This window comes from Mobula hypostoma, chromosome 1 (assembly GCF_963921235.1).
Source record: "Mobula hypostoma chromosome 1, sMobHyp1.1, whole genome shotgun sequence".
NCBI lineage: Eukaryota > Metazoa > Chordata > Chondrichthyes > Myliobatiformes > Myliobatidae > Mobula > Mobula hypostoma.
In genome coordinates, this window is record NC_086097.1 from 219,191,199 (window position 1) to 219,205,028 (window position 13,830).

Genomic DNA, 13,830 nt, shown 5'->3' on the forward strand with positions numbered 1-13,830 from the left:
TTAAGTCATCTACAGCTTGTAAATTACAAGAGATTGTAGATGTCAGAAGGACAATTACATACGGCCTATTTACTTAGTATTACAAGTGAATAGGTTTGATTGTTTCTGCATATGAAGTCATTGAACTTGCTCCAACACTGCATTATTCTCTAAGGCTTGATCTCCAGGATTGACCACCAATGCCTTCAAATTGTGTGATCTCCTGGCTCCTGTAGACACAGGACATCCCTCTTTCCCCTTATTTCCAAGAAGGCCTTTTCTGCAATATCAAATGATCAGGGAGCTCCTATGTGATGCAGTGTGTCTCCTTGATAGTTGTACAGGTTGGCTTTAAGCCATTCTTTGCAATATCAACTGAATGGACAATCCCTAAACTGGGCTTCATAGTTATTTCTGAGCACTAACTTCCGTCATTTGATTTGCAACTTTATTACTAGATTTCAAAAATACAACAACTAATGTACAATGTTCAAATACACTTTGCAGCTGCTTCTTAAACCTCCATTCTTCAGTCTTGGTTCTGCTGTAAAATCACTGATACTGTTTCATTTGATATATTTGTTCAGATGTTGTTTGCTTTTCATGCGAATGTTGAGTGATGAAAACTGAATACTGCTGACTGTTATTATGAAACTGACCCTGCAATGAAAGTGGCAGCTTTGCCTCAGAGACTGCATTCTCATTTCTTGAGTTTGTGGTTTATGGGTTTAGAATCTCAAGCCTGAGCCTGATGTTTGAATGTAATATGGAGGATATGAAACTTCTCAGATTAGATGTTATAGCTGGGGTCATGATCTGCCCTCTTAGCTAAGAGATGCCAAGACAACTTTTTAATGCCCTGCCAGCAGGACTCTGAGTGATGCAATAACATCTGAGAAATATGTAATGAAATTATACTCAATAGAAGTGAGGCAAATAAAGCGTTGAAACAGATTATCTGAATCTTCAAGATCTGCCTCCACGTTGTTGGTCGTGTACATGGAGTGATTCTGAGCTGCTTGTTGCCTAAGGCAAAAGCAAACTCCAGGAAAGGTGACTTAAATTTACCTCACCAAAGGGTCCAGAATATCTAGCCCTTTTTAGCAGCTTTCTATCAATTTTAACCAACATCACAGTGAGAATAGAGTGCACTGCTCAGGAGACAGCTTATGTTGCACTGAGTCGACAGGACTAATAGGATTCATGAGGTTCCCATTTAATTCAGGTGGGTATCGCAATACCTTCCCCAAACCTCCATCCCAAATAAAATAACCATTAAGATAGCTGAAAGATAGAAATGACTCAAGTCCAGCAATGAACTTTTAACACTTGTTTTGCCCATTTTTCTTCATGCACAAAAAGTTAAAGATTCCCTCTTTCTGTTTCAGAGGGATGCAGCTGATAGAAATAAAAGCACAGTACCTGTCCCATGATCCTCTCGTATCCCCTTTTGCCTATCACCTGTCCAGCTCTTGGCTCTATCCCTCCCCCTCCTGTCTTCTCCTATCATTTTGGATCTCCCCCTCCCCCTCCAACTTTCAAATCCCTTACTCACTCTTCCTTCAGTTAGTCCTGACGAAGGGTCTCGGCCTGAAACGTCGGCTGCACCTCTTCCTACAGATGCTGCCTGGCCTGCTGCATTCACCAGCAACTTTGATGTGTGTTGCTTGAATTTCCAGCATCTGCAGAATTCCTGTTGTTCACAGTACCAAGGACTGACAGTTGAAAACAATTTTGATTCCTCTGTCATTTTATTCTTTTATATACCTGGCTACTTAACCTTTTCAGTTTTCCCTCACATTTATTTAAATTTAGCCATGCTGCAGCCTATATACCATATATTATATGCCAACCAGTCAATCACACAAGAATACACAGTCCACATCATCTTTTGCACAATACTGCTTAAATTTTCTGCTAGCCTAGGGCCATTTTTGAAGCCATCAGTCCTGACCGCTAGCAAATCTGTGTCACAACAATAGTTATAAATTTGTTGTTTCTTACGAGTTTCCAGCTATGCTGATACTGTGTCCTTTTCTGACTCAGACCTGACAACATACTTTACTTTATACTTTATTGTCACCAAACAATTAGTACTAGAACGTACAATCATCACAGCGATATTTGAATCTGCGCTTCACATCTGAGAGATATTAAGAATTAAATTATTATCTGTAAGACTGAGGCAAATGCATTTCCATGCCTTCATCCAGAGCAGCATAAATGGTTCAGAATGAGGTCTCATTTTCCATTTAAAGTGAGTGAATCTCAATATATTAGAAATGAAAAGACTGAATATGAATTAGCTGATTTAATTTGCTGCATCACAGGGACTGTTAAATATTCATGCTATGTTATCATTTGTTATCATTTCCAGTAGAATTAGTCTACTGGATAAAAGAGCATGTTAAAACCGCAGCAATGTATTTTTTTCAGACATCTGATCATGTTAACAAGGCCTTGAATTTATACCACAGGGTGCTGGTAGAATAACCACTATCATTGACTAAAGACATTGAAGAGTTTAGTTTAAATGATTTACCATCTCCAGTAAAATGGCAAAATGAAGAATTTTGCACGCCTTATAAGGAATATGCATGTCAGCAGTGTGTAGTGTACTGAGTAGAGTTTAACCCAGGAGGCGCATTTACAGCGGCATCTTTGTAATATGCATTTACTGTTTAAACAGCAGCGTCTTGCTTTATTGTACTATTTGTTTTGTTTTCATAGACGAGGAAAGACCTTTTGTGGCGTAGAGTTCAGTTATACCATTTTCAACAACTCACTGAAGATTTTATCCAAATTTACATCTACTCGTACAGTTATTTCTGTCAGCTAATGTCGTATCGGGTGTTTATTTACATCTAATGCAGAATTTCTAAAAGTCAACACTCTCAAGTAAACATTAATCTCAGCCATGTCAGTCCATTCAATATGATTCTGTGCAACAACTGTGCGGATCAGAACAAGAATCAGGTTTAATATCACAGAGGTATGTCATGAAATTTGTTAACTTTGAATGACAAATAAATATAGAGAAAAAAAATTGAATTACAGTAAGTATATATATGGTGGCAGAGTTTGGATGTTAGAATCCCAATGGGATGTGCAATTTCACCCATCCTTTTTATGTTAGCCATGGAGGTGATTGTGAGGGCTGTAGAATCAATGGGACCAGGTCTCGCACTTGATGGCGGAGTGGAGTTACCACCAATATGAGCGTTCATGGATGATCTTACCCTTTTGGGTTCCAGCATGGAGGCAATGGAAAAGGTACTATCTAGACTCGAGGAGCTACTGGATTGGGGAAGAATGAAGTTCAAGACCAAGAAGTCAAGGTGCCTTGTTCTTAGGAGAGGAAAGCTGGTTGACTTTCATTTCACCCTTTGTGGAGAAGAGATTCCATCCATTCAGGACTAACCAGTTAAGAGCCTTGGGCGATGGTACACAGAGGAGCTGAGAGACAACAAGAGGGTTCAAGAGACAGGAGAACAGATCAGCAGAGGTCTGATGTCTGTTGACAAGTGTGGCTTGCCTGGCAAGTTGAAGTTGTGGTGCTTGCAGTATGGACTGATGCCACGGATAATGTGGCCACTAACTGTCTATGAAGTGGCAATGTCCCATGTTGAGGCAATGGAACAGAAGATCAACAAGTATGTGAAGAAGTGGCTTGGAGTACTGAGCAGCCTCACCAATGTTGCAATCCACAGTAGCCAGACAAAGCTTACAATCCCAGTGCAATCCCTTGTTGTGGAGGTCAAGGTAGCCAAGGTAAGATCACTCTTGATGTTTTGAGACTCAAAAGACCCTGTCATCAAGAACACCCAACCGGATGTGAGATCAGGCAGGAAGTGGTCAGCCCGTGTAGCAGTTGATGAGGCAGAGTCTAGATTGAAGCACAAGGAGATGGTTGGGGCTATCCAGCTAGGTCGCCAGGGACTTGGATGGACAACCCACAAGTGGTGGTCATCTTCTACAGGTAAGGAGCGCTGTGAGCTTGTAACACAAGAAATACGAGAGGTAGAAGAGGAGAAGAGGTTAGCTAAAACAGCTGGCCTAGCCAAACAAGAGGTTTGGACCTGGTGGGAAAGTGTTGAACAACGACATCTATCTTGGAATTTTCTGTGGCAGATGGAACCGCTCCGCATTTCTTTTCTATGTAGAGCAGCGTACGATCTGCTCTCAACACCTGCCAACCTCAGCACCTGTTATGAAGATAAGACAGACAGGTGTGCTGCTTGTGGTGATAAGGGAACACTTCAACATATTTTGAGTGCATGCAGAGTCAATCTTTCCAGTGGCACATACACTTGGAGAAATAACAACGTTCTCAAAGTTGTAACAGAAGCGGTAGAGCAGAGAGTACTGCAGCACAACTTATCTCATGCCCCATGCTGCACAGAACATCACATATCATTTGTCAAAGAAGGCTCCAAGTCAAGGGTGTACAGCACAAGCCCACGATCAAGCATACTTTCTTCAGCCAATGATTGGTGCGTCAAGGCTGATCTGGATGGGAAAGGCAGTTTCCCGGAGCAAATAGCTTTCACCACATTGCGTCCAGATATGATCGTATGGTCTGACACCAGTAGAGAAGCAGTTATTGGTGAACTCACAGTCCCCTGGGAAGACAACATCGATGAAGCACATGAGCGCAAGTTAACCAAGTATGCAGAGTTAAGAACAGAGTGCAGAGACAGAGGGTGGAAGGTCTCATGCTATCCATTCGAAGTAGGTTGCAGTGGGTTTATTGCGTTCATTTTCCAGAAGTGGCTGCATGACCTTGGCTTCACTAGAAGAGAGATCAAGTCAACCAGCAGGGCTGTAGCTGAGGCAGCAGAGAAAGGATCAGCATGGGTGTGGACCAAGTATGTCCAGAGGGGCAGATAGTCAGACAGTGTATACATATCTTGCAAACCCTTCAGTAGTTGCATAGACACCTGAAGAGCAGACTATCTGTAGGATGGAAGTGACCAACAACTTTGACAGAGGCAGATGCCAAGTTTTTAAGCTCACCAGTGGGAGGTGGTGCTTTAGCACTGCTGGCCCACCACCTCGAGGGAGTCTTGATCATAAGTGGGCCAAAACTCCTGAAGACAGGTGGCAGATCAACTGATGATCCCACTGGTGATAGCACAGGACAGTTAACATCTTAGTCCACATTTATTTTTAACTCTGTCTAGTACAGGGGTCCCCAAACTTTTTTGCATGGTGGCCCGGTTTAATATTGTCAATATTCTTGCGGACCGGCCGACTGGGTGGGGGGGGGGTGTTAATCATGACCGGAATATAGGTGAAACTTTAAGTCACTTATAAGTGGCTAATAATACACTCACAATTTCATTTCTAAAAGGGTTTATCTAACGAATTTAATATTAAACACACAGCGCATATTTTCCTCCCATGAATATAGTGATAAGTCAATTATAAGGCACTTATGACTCAATAGCATCATAACATTTTAAGTAATGTTTGGATATTAAACACACAGTGCATATTTTCCTCGTATGAACATATAAAATGATTGCAACACACCAATATCGCTGAGTCAGTCGGAGCCCTGGGCTTGTTTTCCTGCAACAAGACGGTCCCATCGAGGGGTGATGGGAGACAGCGATACTCAAACGGGGTTCCTTATGTCCAGTCTATTCCGCAATTTACTTTTCATTGCATTCGTTGCAGAAAATCCCGCTTTGCAGAGGTATGATGTTAGAAATGGAAGCAACGTTTTCAGAGCTTTTGTGGCTATCTCAGGATATTCAGCCTTGACTTTGATCCAGAATGCCGGTAGAGATGTTATGTCAAACATACTTTTCAGCCCACCGTCATTTGCAAGCTCAAGTAGTTGATCTTCTTCCCGCGCTGACATGGATAATTCACCGGGGACATTCACAAATGGGTCATGGACCCATTCCTTTGCATGTCTTGGGTCATTTGCGGTTGGGAAGTAACGCTCGACTTCTGTCAACAGGCAAGTTAGGTGATTGCGCACCAGTTGTGAGAAAGACGGTGCAGCCTCAGTCTCTCCCAAAATCCCAGCTAATGTTGGGAACATGTCAAGTATGCCCCTGTCCACTCACCGTCCCCACAGTTCCAGTTTGGCTGTGAGAGCAGACACTTTATCTGTCAACTTGAAGACAGTTGTCATTCTCCCCTGAAGTGACAAATTGAGTTTATTGAGCAGGTTGAAGATGTCATACAGATAAGCGAGTTTTGCTATCCACTCCTCGTCACTGAAGTGTGCTGCCAGTGGTGACTTTTTTCCTGAAAGAAATCTCCGTAGCGATTAGACAGCTTGTCTCCACATATCACACACAGGGGACTTGGAGGGTGTGAGTCACCGGTCGCAATAAAGCCATATTTTATGACGCGTCGTCATAGTTTCTGTTGAAGGAAGCTTTTTTTTTGCAGTCTCTGCCTCAGCTGCCTCTGTGTTATCATCATCGTTAGGCCTTTTATGTCCTCTTCCACCTCTTCCAAAAAAAACTCTCAAGCGACGTTTGTTTTTTACTCATACCGACTGATGACCTCGCATGGGTAATGACCTCACGTGCGTAATGACCTCACGTGCGCTCAAGCTCAACAGTGGGCGTGACAGGGAATGAGGAGAGAGGTGCAGCTGACCCTTATCGCCAAATCATATCATTTCCTTGCAGCCCGGTACCGGTCCGTGGCCCGGTGGTTGGGGACCGCTGGTTTAGTAAATGATTAAGTTAAAATAAGCAGTACAAAAAAAAATAAATAAAAATTAGTGAGGTAGTGTTCATGGGTTCAATGTCAATTTAGGACTCAGATGGCAGAGGGGAAGAAGCTGTTCCTGAATTGCTGAGGATGTGCCTTCAGGCTTCTGTACCTCCTACCAATGAGAAGAGGGAATGCCCTGGCTGGTGGAAAAGGATCAGCATTCCTTTTCAGTTCACTGTTTTACAATCAATGTTCATTTTTACTTTTTTAAACATGAAATTTGGAGAGTCTTACCAATGTTTTACATGCTAAATGTCTTTCCAGTTACAATTGTTCAATGCTGTTTCGTGAGTGGATACCAAATTCCATTCATATTACATGATTAGAGATTTTCTGGGATTTCTCAGTGGATTTCAGAATTGTTTTCTGGAGAGGGCAGTAATTCAATAGTTACAAGTAGCCTTGTACGATTGCTTGAGGGACCCGGGTTCAATCCTGACTTTGGCTTCTCTCCTTGTGAAATTTGTACATCCTTCCATAATTAAATGGATTTCCTCTAGATGCTCTGATCTTTCAAAGACACAGTGGCATGTGTGTCTTAGCCACTGTATATTACCCCTTATTGTGAATTAAAGGGGTGTTGATGGGCATGTGCAAGGGACAAACTACAGGGCTGTAGGAAAATAGAAAGGGGGGGCATGACTGATAGGATTGCTCTGCTGGGAGCTATCATGTGCCTGATGATATGAATGATCTAATTGTATAATACATAAGTTAAAAGCCAACATGAAGAAATGTAACATTGACATCAACATTGGGAAACCAATGCCAAGGACAGGAAACTCTGGCGAGCCATCATCCGAGAAGGAACAGCAACTTTCAAAGCCAACTGATGTGCAGAATTAGAAGGAGAGAGAAGAAAATGGACAGAGAGGCAGCAACAGCCAAAGCCTGATCTGCCATCTGGAACTACCTGTCCTGAATGCGGAAGAATTTTCAAAGTCAAGATTGGACTCATAAGCCACTTGAGAGCCCATAAATAGATCAACAGAATGAAGACCATCATCCTCGACCTCGAGGGATAGCCACGACGACCACATAAGATATTACATGCATTATTTTTCAAAACCTGCAGAACTCATTAGTCCACCCTTAATTATCTGTCTTTCTCCCTAATATTGTAGAATATCCTCTATCCTTAACTATCTTTTGCAGTTTGTGCACCAACTAAATATAAAACAGTAATGGAAAGATAAAAGGAAAAAGGCTTTAAACAAATGGGACAAAAGGTGGGATCCAAAAAGACAAAGTGCAGATTGACATATGAAGGGAAATAGGCTTAAAGTCAGTAAGTGAGATCAATGCAGATATGCTTACAGCTGGCATTGATGAGGTAAGGTCCTTCCCTGTATTATTATGTTTCGATGATTCATTCCCATATTGGAAGGCTTCCTGTAGGTAATAACTTTAATGATCAGATAATAGTTATAAATGTTTTTTAAATTTGTCTACCCATTGCAATTACTCATTGCAGTGAGGTAAAACAAGTAGAGACATAACAAACTGAACAGATAACCTACCTTATTGGAACTGTAGTTTACATAAATGCAGTTTATCAATATCATTTCTATTATAAGCATAAAGTATATAATCTCTATAATATAGATAGTTTAGGTTAGCGCGATAGAAAACAGTAATAGGATGTAATGCCACTTTCTTTTACAACTTACAGCTCAATGACTCCACTCGAATTATAAAAGGGTTTGGGGATATTATGTGCTTCTAAAATTATAGACTCAGTGGCCACCTTATCAGGAGCACCTGTACATCAGCGCTTGTTAATGCAAATATCTGATCAGCCAATCATGTGGCAGAGACTCAGTGCATTAAAACATGCAGACATCATCAAGAAGTTTAGTTGTTGTTCAGACCAAACATCAGAATGGAGAAAAAATGTGGGCTAAATAACTTTGACAGTGGAAGGATTGTTGGTGCCAGACGGGGTGGTTTGAGTATCTCAGAAACTGGTTATCTCCTGGGATTTTCACACGTGACAGTTTGTAGAGTTTACAGAGAGTGGTACAAAACAAACAAAAAAAAAAATCAAATGAGTGACAGTTCTATGGGCAAAAATTCTTTTTTAAGGAGAGGTCAAAGAAGAACGGCCAGACAGGTTCAGGCTGACAGGAAGGCGACAGTAACTCTGATAAATACAACGATGGTGTGCAGAAGAGCATCTCATGGACAACATGTCGAACCTTGAAGTAGGTGAGCTAAAGCAGCAAAAACCACAAACATTTTATTAGGTGCAGGAAGTGCCTAACAAAGTGGCCTCCAAGTGTACATGTGAACTTGAGACTTCAGTAAGCACATCTTGAAGCTTTTATCAATTTTTTCATTTTCAAACACCTTGCTTTTTTTAAGCGTACATTTTTCCTATTATCAGTAAATTTATTATTTCCCTTGTAGAGAATCCTCAACCGAAAATTTCAGTTTGGAGTCCTTTGTTTAGTTAGATAATGAAAGTAATCACTATTAAATGAGAAATGGGGTGTCACCCCTGTGTCAGTATCTCAGTGGAGGGAAAGATTCCTGCAAGGTCTCCACCTACATATTAATCAGTCTTCAAATGCTGAATGTGCGACTGCAGAAGTTGCAGCATTTGTAGAACCCAATTCATATATCTATTCTATGTCTCTTAATCTGATACATTTCCAGAAATATTTTGTCATTTTGTTATGGAGAAAAACAAAAATGAGAAAAAAAGCAGAGCGATGAGGTAATCAAGTTACCTGAGAACCTACAGAGGCGATTGCAGCTCAAACACTCATGCTGTTTGCAAAGAAATCTTTCACAAATTATGTTATAACTAAATCTAAAACCTGCCATCATTGCAGTGGTTTTCAAAGATTCTATCTACCTTAGACTCTCTGCAGTGAAATCAGGTAGCGATTTCACACCATGAGAGTTTTTTTTGTGAAAGGAATATTTTCAGGTGTAAAGTGCATTCTGCTATACTCTGGTATTGATGATAATCTACAGTACTTAAGCACTTAGTCATAGTGTGACAGAGGGGTCATTGTCTGAGGCTTCGATGGGAATAGAATGAGTACACTGTAAAATGGTCTGTCAAGTGACTCCAAGTCTGTTTTGTACAACTGGCAAAGATCAGTTTCACTTCTTCCTCCCCCACCGCCCCCCCCACTCCAGCGCTCCCACCCAGCATGCCCAAGGGTTTCCTCCAATTTAACTGCTGCAACCTATATTAAGACATTACAATAATGGCAGCTGAGTAAACTTGAGGGCAATAAACTATAAAAGCTGGCAGTTCACTAGATGCATGATGTATATCATTGTATTGTTCATTTGAATGCTTCCCTCTGCTGTGACAGGAATTCCAAAGGAGTACTTATTATATTTTGAACACTCCTATTTATTAATTTGAATATTTATTTAAATGTGTTTGTTGAACTTAATGCTGACTGTAATACTGAATAGTCAGATATTGCTCATTTTCCTTTCTCAGCATCAACAAGAATCAAGTCAGCCTAATTTGGAATAAAGCTCTCACTTTTCAAACCTCTGAAGTTTTAGAAATTCTGTTCTAATGTAGCCAGCATTTTACAGTAGCTCTTCTTTCTGCTAATGCAGGCAATTTTAGAAATTCATTATTGAATTAACATTTATTAATAAAGATCTGTGTGTTCTTGGAGCTATTGAAGGGAAAGGTATGAGGACAATCTTACAGTACTTTTACATTCATCAGAAAATTAGACAGCCTTTGGCCAAATGACTTTTTTTTTAGCCTAAATCGCAGTACTAAATCTAACTGTCCAGATACGAATCCACAGTGCTATTAAATCTCTATTAAATACAATACAACATAAATGAACGGAAAAGCTATTCTCCTTTTATTTCATTATATTTGACTTTTGGTTTATAACATTGTTAATCACAGCTATTTCTTAATTCAAATTATCTGAGGCAAATAACTAGATAAAACTTATAAGAAATCAAATCAACAAACTTTCTCCCATGTAATAGTGAGCACATATGCAACCATAAGAAAATACAAGACAAAATGTTTTAGTCTCTTAAAATTGAGAAACAGCTTTTTAAAGTGGACTATCACATAGGTGATCACTATGTTCCTTCAAAGATTTATAAATCTAGTACTGTCATGATGTTGCTGCAAAATCAATGTCAGCTCGCTTGTTGTGAAGTTGTAAGCTTAATTTCAGAACTTAACTATATAATAGGAATAGTTAAATAATTGCAGTGCTGAAGTACTGCATTGTCAGAAGGACTGTCTTTCAGAGGTTAAGCTAATGTCCCATGTTCACTGTGAAGTGGATGAAGACAATATGTATATGATACAACTTAAGGAACAGAGAATTTTCTTCAGAAACATATATTTCTCAATAAAAATGTTAATAAAATGTGAATCAATATTCATTGCCTTGCTATTGTGGGATCTTTGCAAGAAAAGGCCATAAAGCATAGGTGAAGAATTAAATAAGTTGAATATTTGTAGGATGGATATTATAGATAATTCTTTTGTTAATGCATTTGTTCTACCGTTTTAAATTTGTCAGAACATCTTCTATGGATAGATACATTCTATACAATTAAAGTGAAATGCCATTATTAAGATGTTACAAGAGTTTGTTATTAATTAATCCATAGGTTCTAAGATGTACTTTACCTTTCCTTAGGATGAATCTTTTCCACAGTCGTTAGCTACTCGCCAACCATGGACTTTACCCAGTAATACAGATAATGAAGGTGCGGATCCTGGTCAGGACAAGTGTGAGTATGTATGATGTGGATTACAAGTCAATGTACCCTATATGTTTGTTAATTTTGCCACCGATGCTAGTTCCAGCTTTGATGGTATCACAATCAGCATGTATCTAAACATGCCCTCTTGAAAATCATCAGTATTACCTTCACTGAATTCCCATCAATTGGATGCCATAATCCCATCCCCTCTTGAAAATCATCACTAAACAAGTACTTCACATCGGTATTCACCAAGGAGAGGAACCCGGAAGTCAGTGAGATCAGGGAGACATATGCTGATATTCTGAGGCCTATAGATATGAGGGAGGAGGAGATGTTGGCTGTCTTGAAGAACTTAAAGATGAGCAAGTCCCCAGTGTCTGATAGGACCTATCCTAGGTTATCATGTGAAGCAAGAGAGGGGTTTGTTACAGCCTTGAAAAAAAAATTTTTGTATTCTCTTTAGTCACAGATGAGGTCCAAGAGGACTGTGGAAAAGCCAATGCTATGCTCTGATTAAGAAATGCAATAAAGAAGAAGCTAGAATTTGAAAGTCTGCGAGTCTTACATCAGTGGCACTCACATCTGGAAAAGCATAACATTAGGGATAGTCAGCATTCTTTTAGCAGGGAAAGTCATGTCTTACAAACAAGTGAGTTTTTTCAGGAGGTAGTGAAGACATTTGGTAAGGGTAGGGCAATGGATGTTGTGATCATGGACTTCAGTAAAGCTTTCGACAAGGTCCCTCAAGTCCTTCTTCTCTGACCCAGAAGAGTGAAGCTTAAGGGACCCATGGAGACTTGGTAGGTTGGATTCCAGTTTGGCTATTGAAGAGACTGTTGTCTCAGGAAACAGGTTGTTTTGTAGATATTTAATGTAATGCTCATTCTTTCCTGTGCTTCACTAAATGAGTCACAAATGACTTACAGCAGAGTCTCCAAACATGTACATATGCAACAGTCAATTGTGTGGTGCTGTTTGCTGACGGAGGTTGAAGTAACCATGGCTTCAGAATGTCAGTGATGTAGGTCTCCCAGTTTCCTATTTGTCCAGTAGATTATCTCCAATCTGGTGAAAAATTTGTTTCCAACAGCAGCATTGAATTTACTCTGGAGGATCAAATTGTCTCCCCCAGGAAATGGACAAAGTCTTTTAAAGTTAACAGTAGAAATATTTCTTGATCTCATTTGTAGCTTCTGAAGAAAAGGGCTAAAACACTGATGTATGCTGGTTCTGTGTTAGAGTGAGTCAAAGTGGTTTACTTATTCCGTCGGGGCAGTTGCTGACACACTGGATTAGCTCTTTTACGAAGGAAAAGTGAACCACACTTAAATTGGGTTCCTTTTCCCGTTTGCTATCCCAGAAGAAGTGGTGTGCCTTGTACTTTGAGCTGGCAATTTCAATTGGCATCCACTGAGCTCCAGTGATCTCTTTCCTTCAGCGTGCCTTTGGTGATATCCGTAATTAAGACCATAAGACATAGGAGCAGAATTAGGCCATTTGGCTTATTGGGTCTGCTCCAACATTCATTCATGGCTGATCCTTTTTTTACCCTCCGCAACCCCATTCTCCGGCCTTCTCCCAGAAGCCATGTCCAATCAAGAAACTACTTGTCTCTACCTTAAATACATGCAACAACCTGGCCTCCACAGCTGCATGTGGCGACAAGTTCCACAAATTCACCACCCTCCGGCTAAAGAAATTTCTCTACATTTCTGTTTTAGGTGGCCACTTCTCTATCCTGAGGCTGTGCCCTCATGTCCTAGACTCCCCATGAGAAATGTCTTTTCCGCATCTACTGTGTCTAGTCTTTCAACATTTGAAAGGTTTCAGTGAGATCTCCCCCCATCCTTCTAAATTCCAGTGAATACAGACTCAGAGCCATCAAGCGTTCCTCATATGATAACCCCTTCATTCCCAGAATCATCCTTGTGAACCTCCTCTGGACCCTCTCCAATGCCAGCACATCTTTTCTAAGATGAGAGGCTCAAAACTGTTCACAATACTCAAGGTGAGGCCTCACCAGTGCCTTAGAAAGTCTCCGCATCACATCCTCGCTGATCCAGATGTTGGTTATTCCATCATTTGCCTATTGAAGTTTACATACTTCCAGACCCACCAACAATATGCTTCCCACATGCATATAACGTTACCATTGGAACTGTGTAAAACTGTACAGTTATATTTCATTTTATAATATTCTGACAAGATTCATTGCAGTGCTTGACTAACCTGACTTGCATAAAGATGAGAAAATTAACCCTACTTTTATGCCATGTAACAAGAACAAAAGAAAACAGCAGAATTATTGCAGAGTAAGTCTGCTACCTATTACAGCCAATTATCATGGCAGCTCTCATATACAGTGCAGTAAAATTCAAGTAC

General features: G+C 40.3%; 1 protein-coding gene across 2 annotated transcripts in view; it reads left to right on the forward strand.

The window, feature by feature from the left end:
- c1h8orf34 (chromosome 1 C8orf34 homolog) overlaps positions 1–13,830 on the forward strand; it is a 356,319-nt gene that overhangs the window by 319,334 nt on the left and 23,155 nt on the right. For both annotated transcript variants that reach the window (XM_063042009.1, XM_063042010.1), the window contains exon 13: positions 11,379–11,472. In XM_063042009.1, coding sequence (XP_062898079.1) covers positions 11,379–11,472 — 94 coding nt within the window. The remainder of the gene's footprint in view (positions 1–11,378; positions 11,473–13,830) is intronic.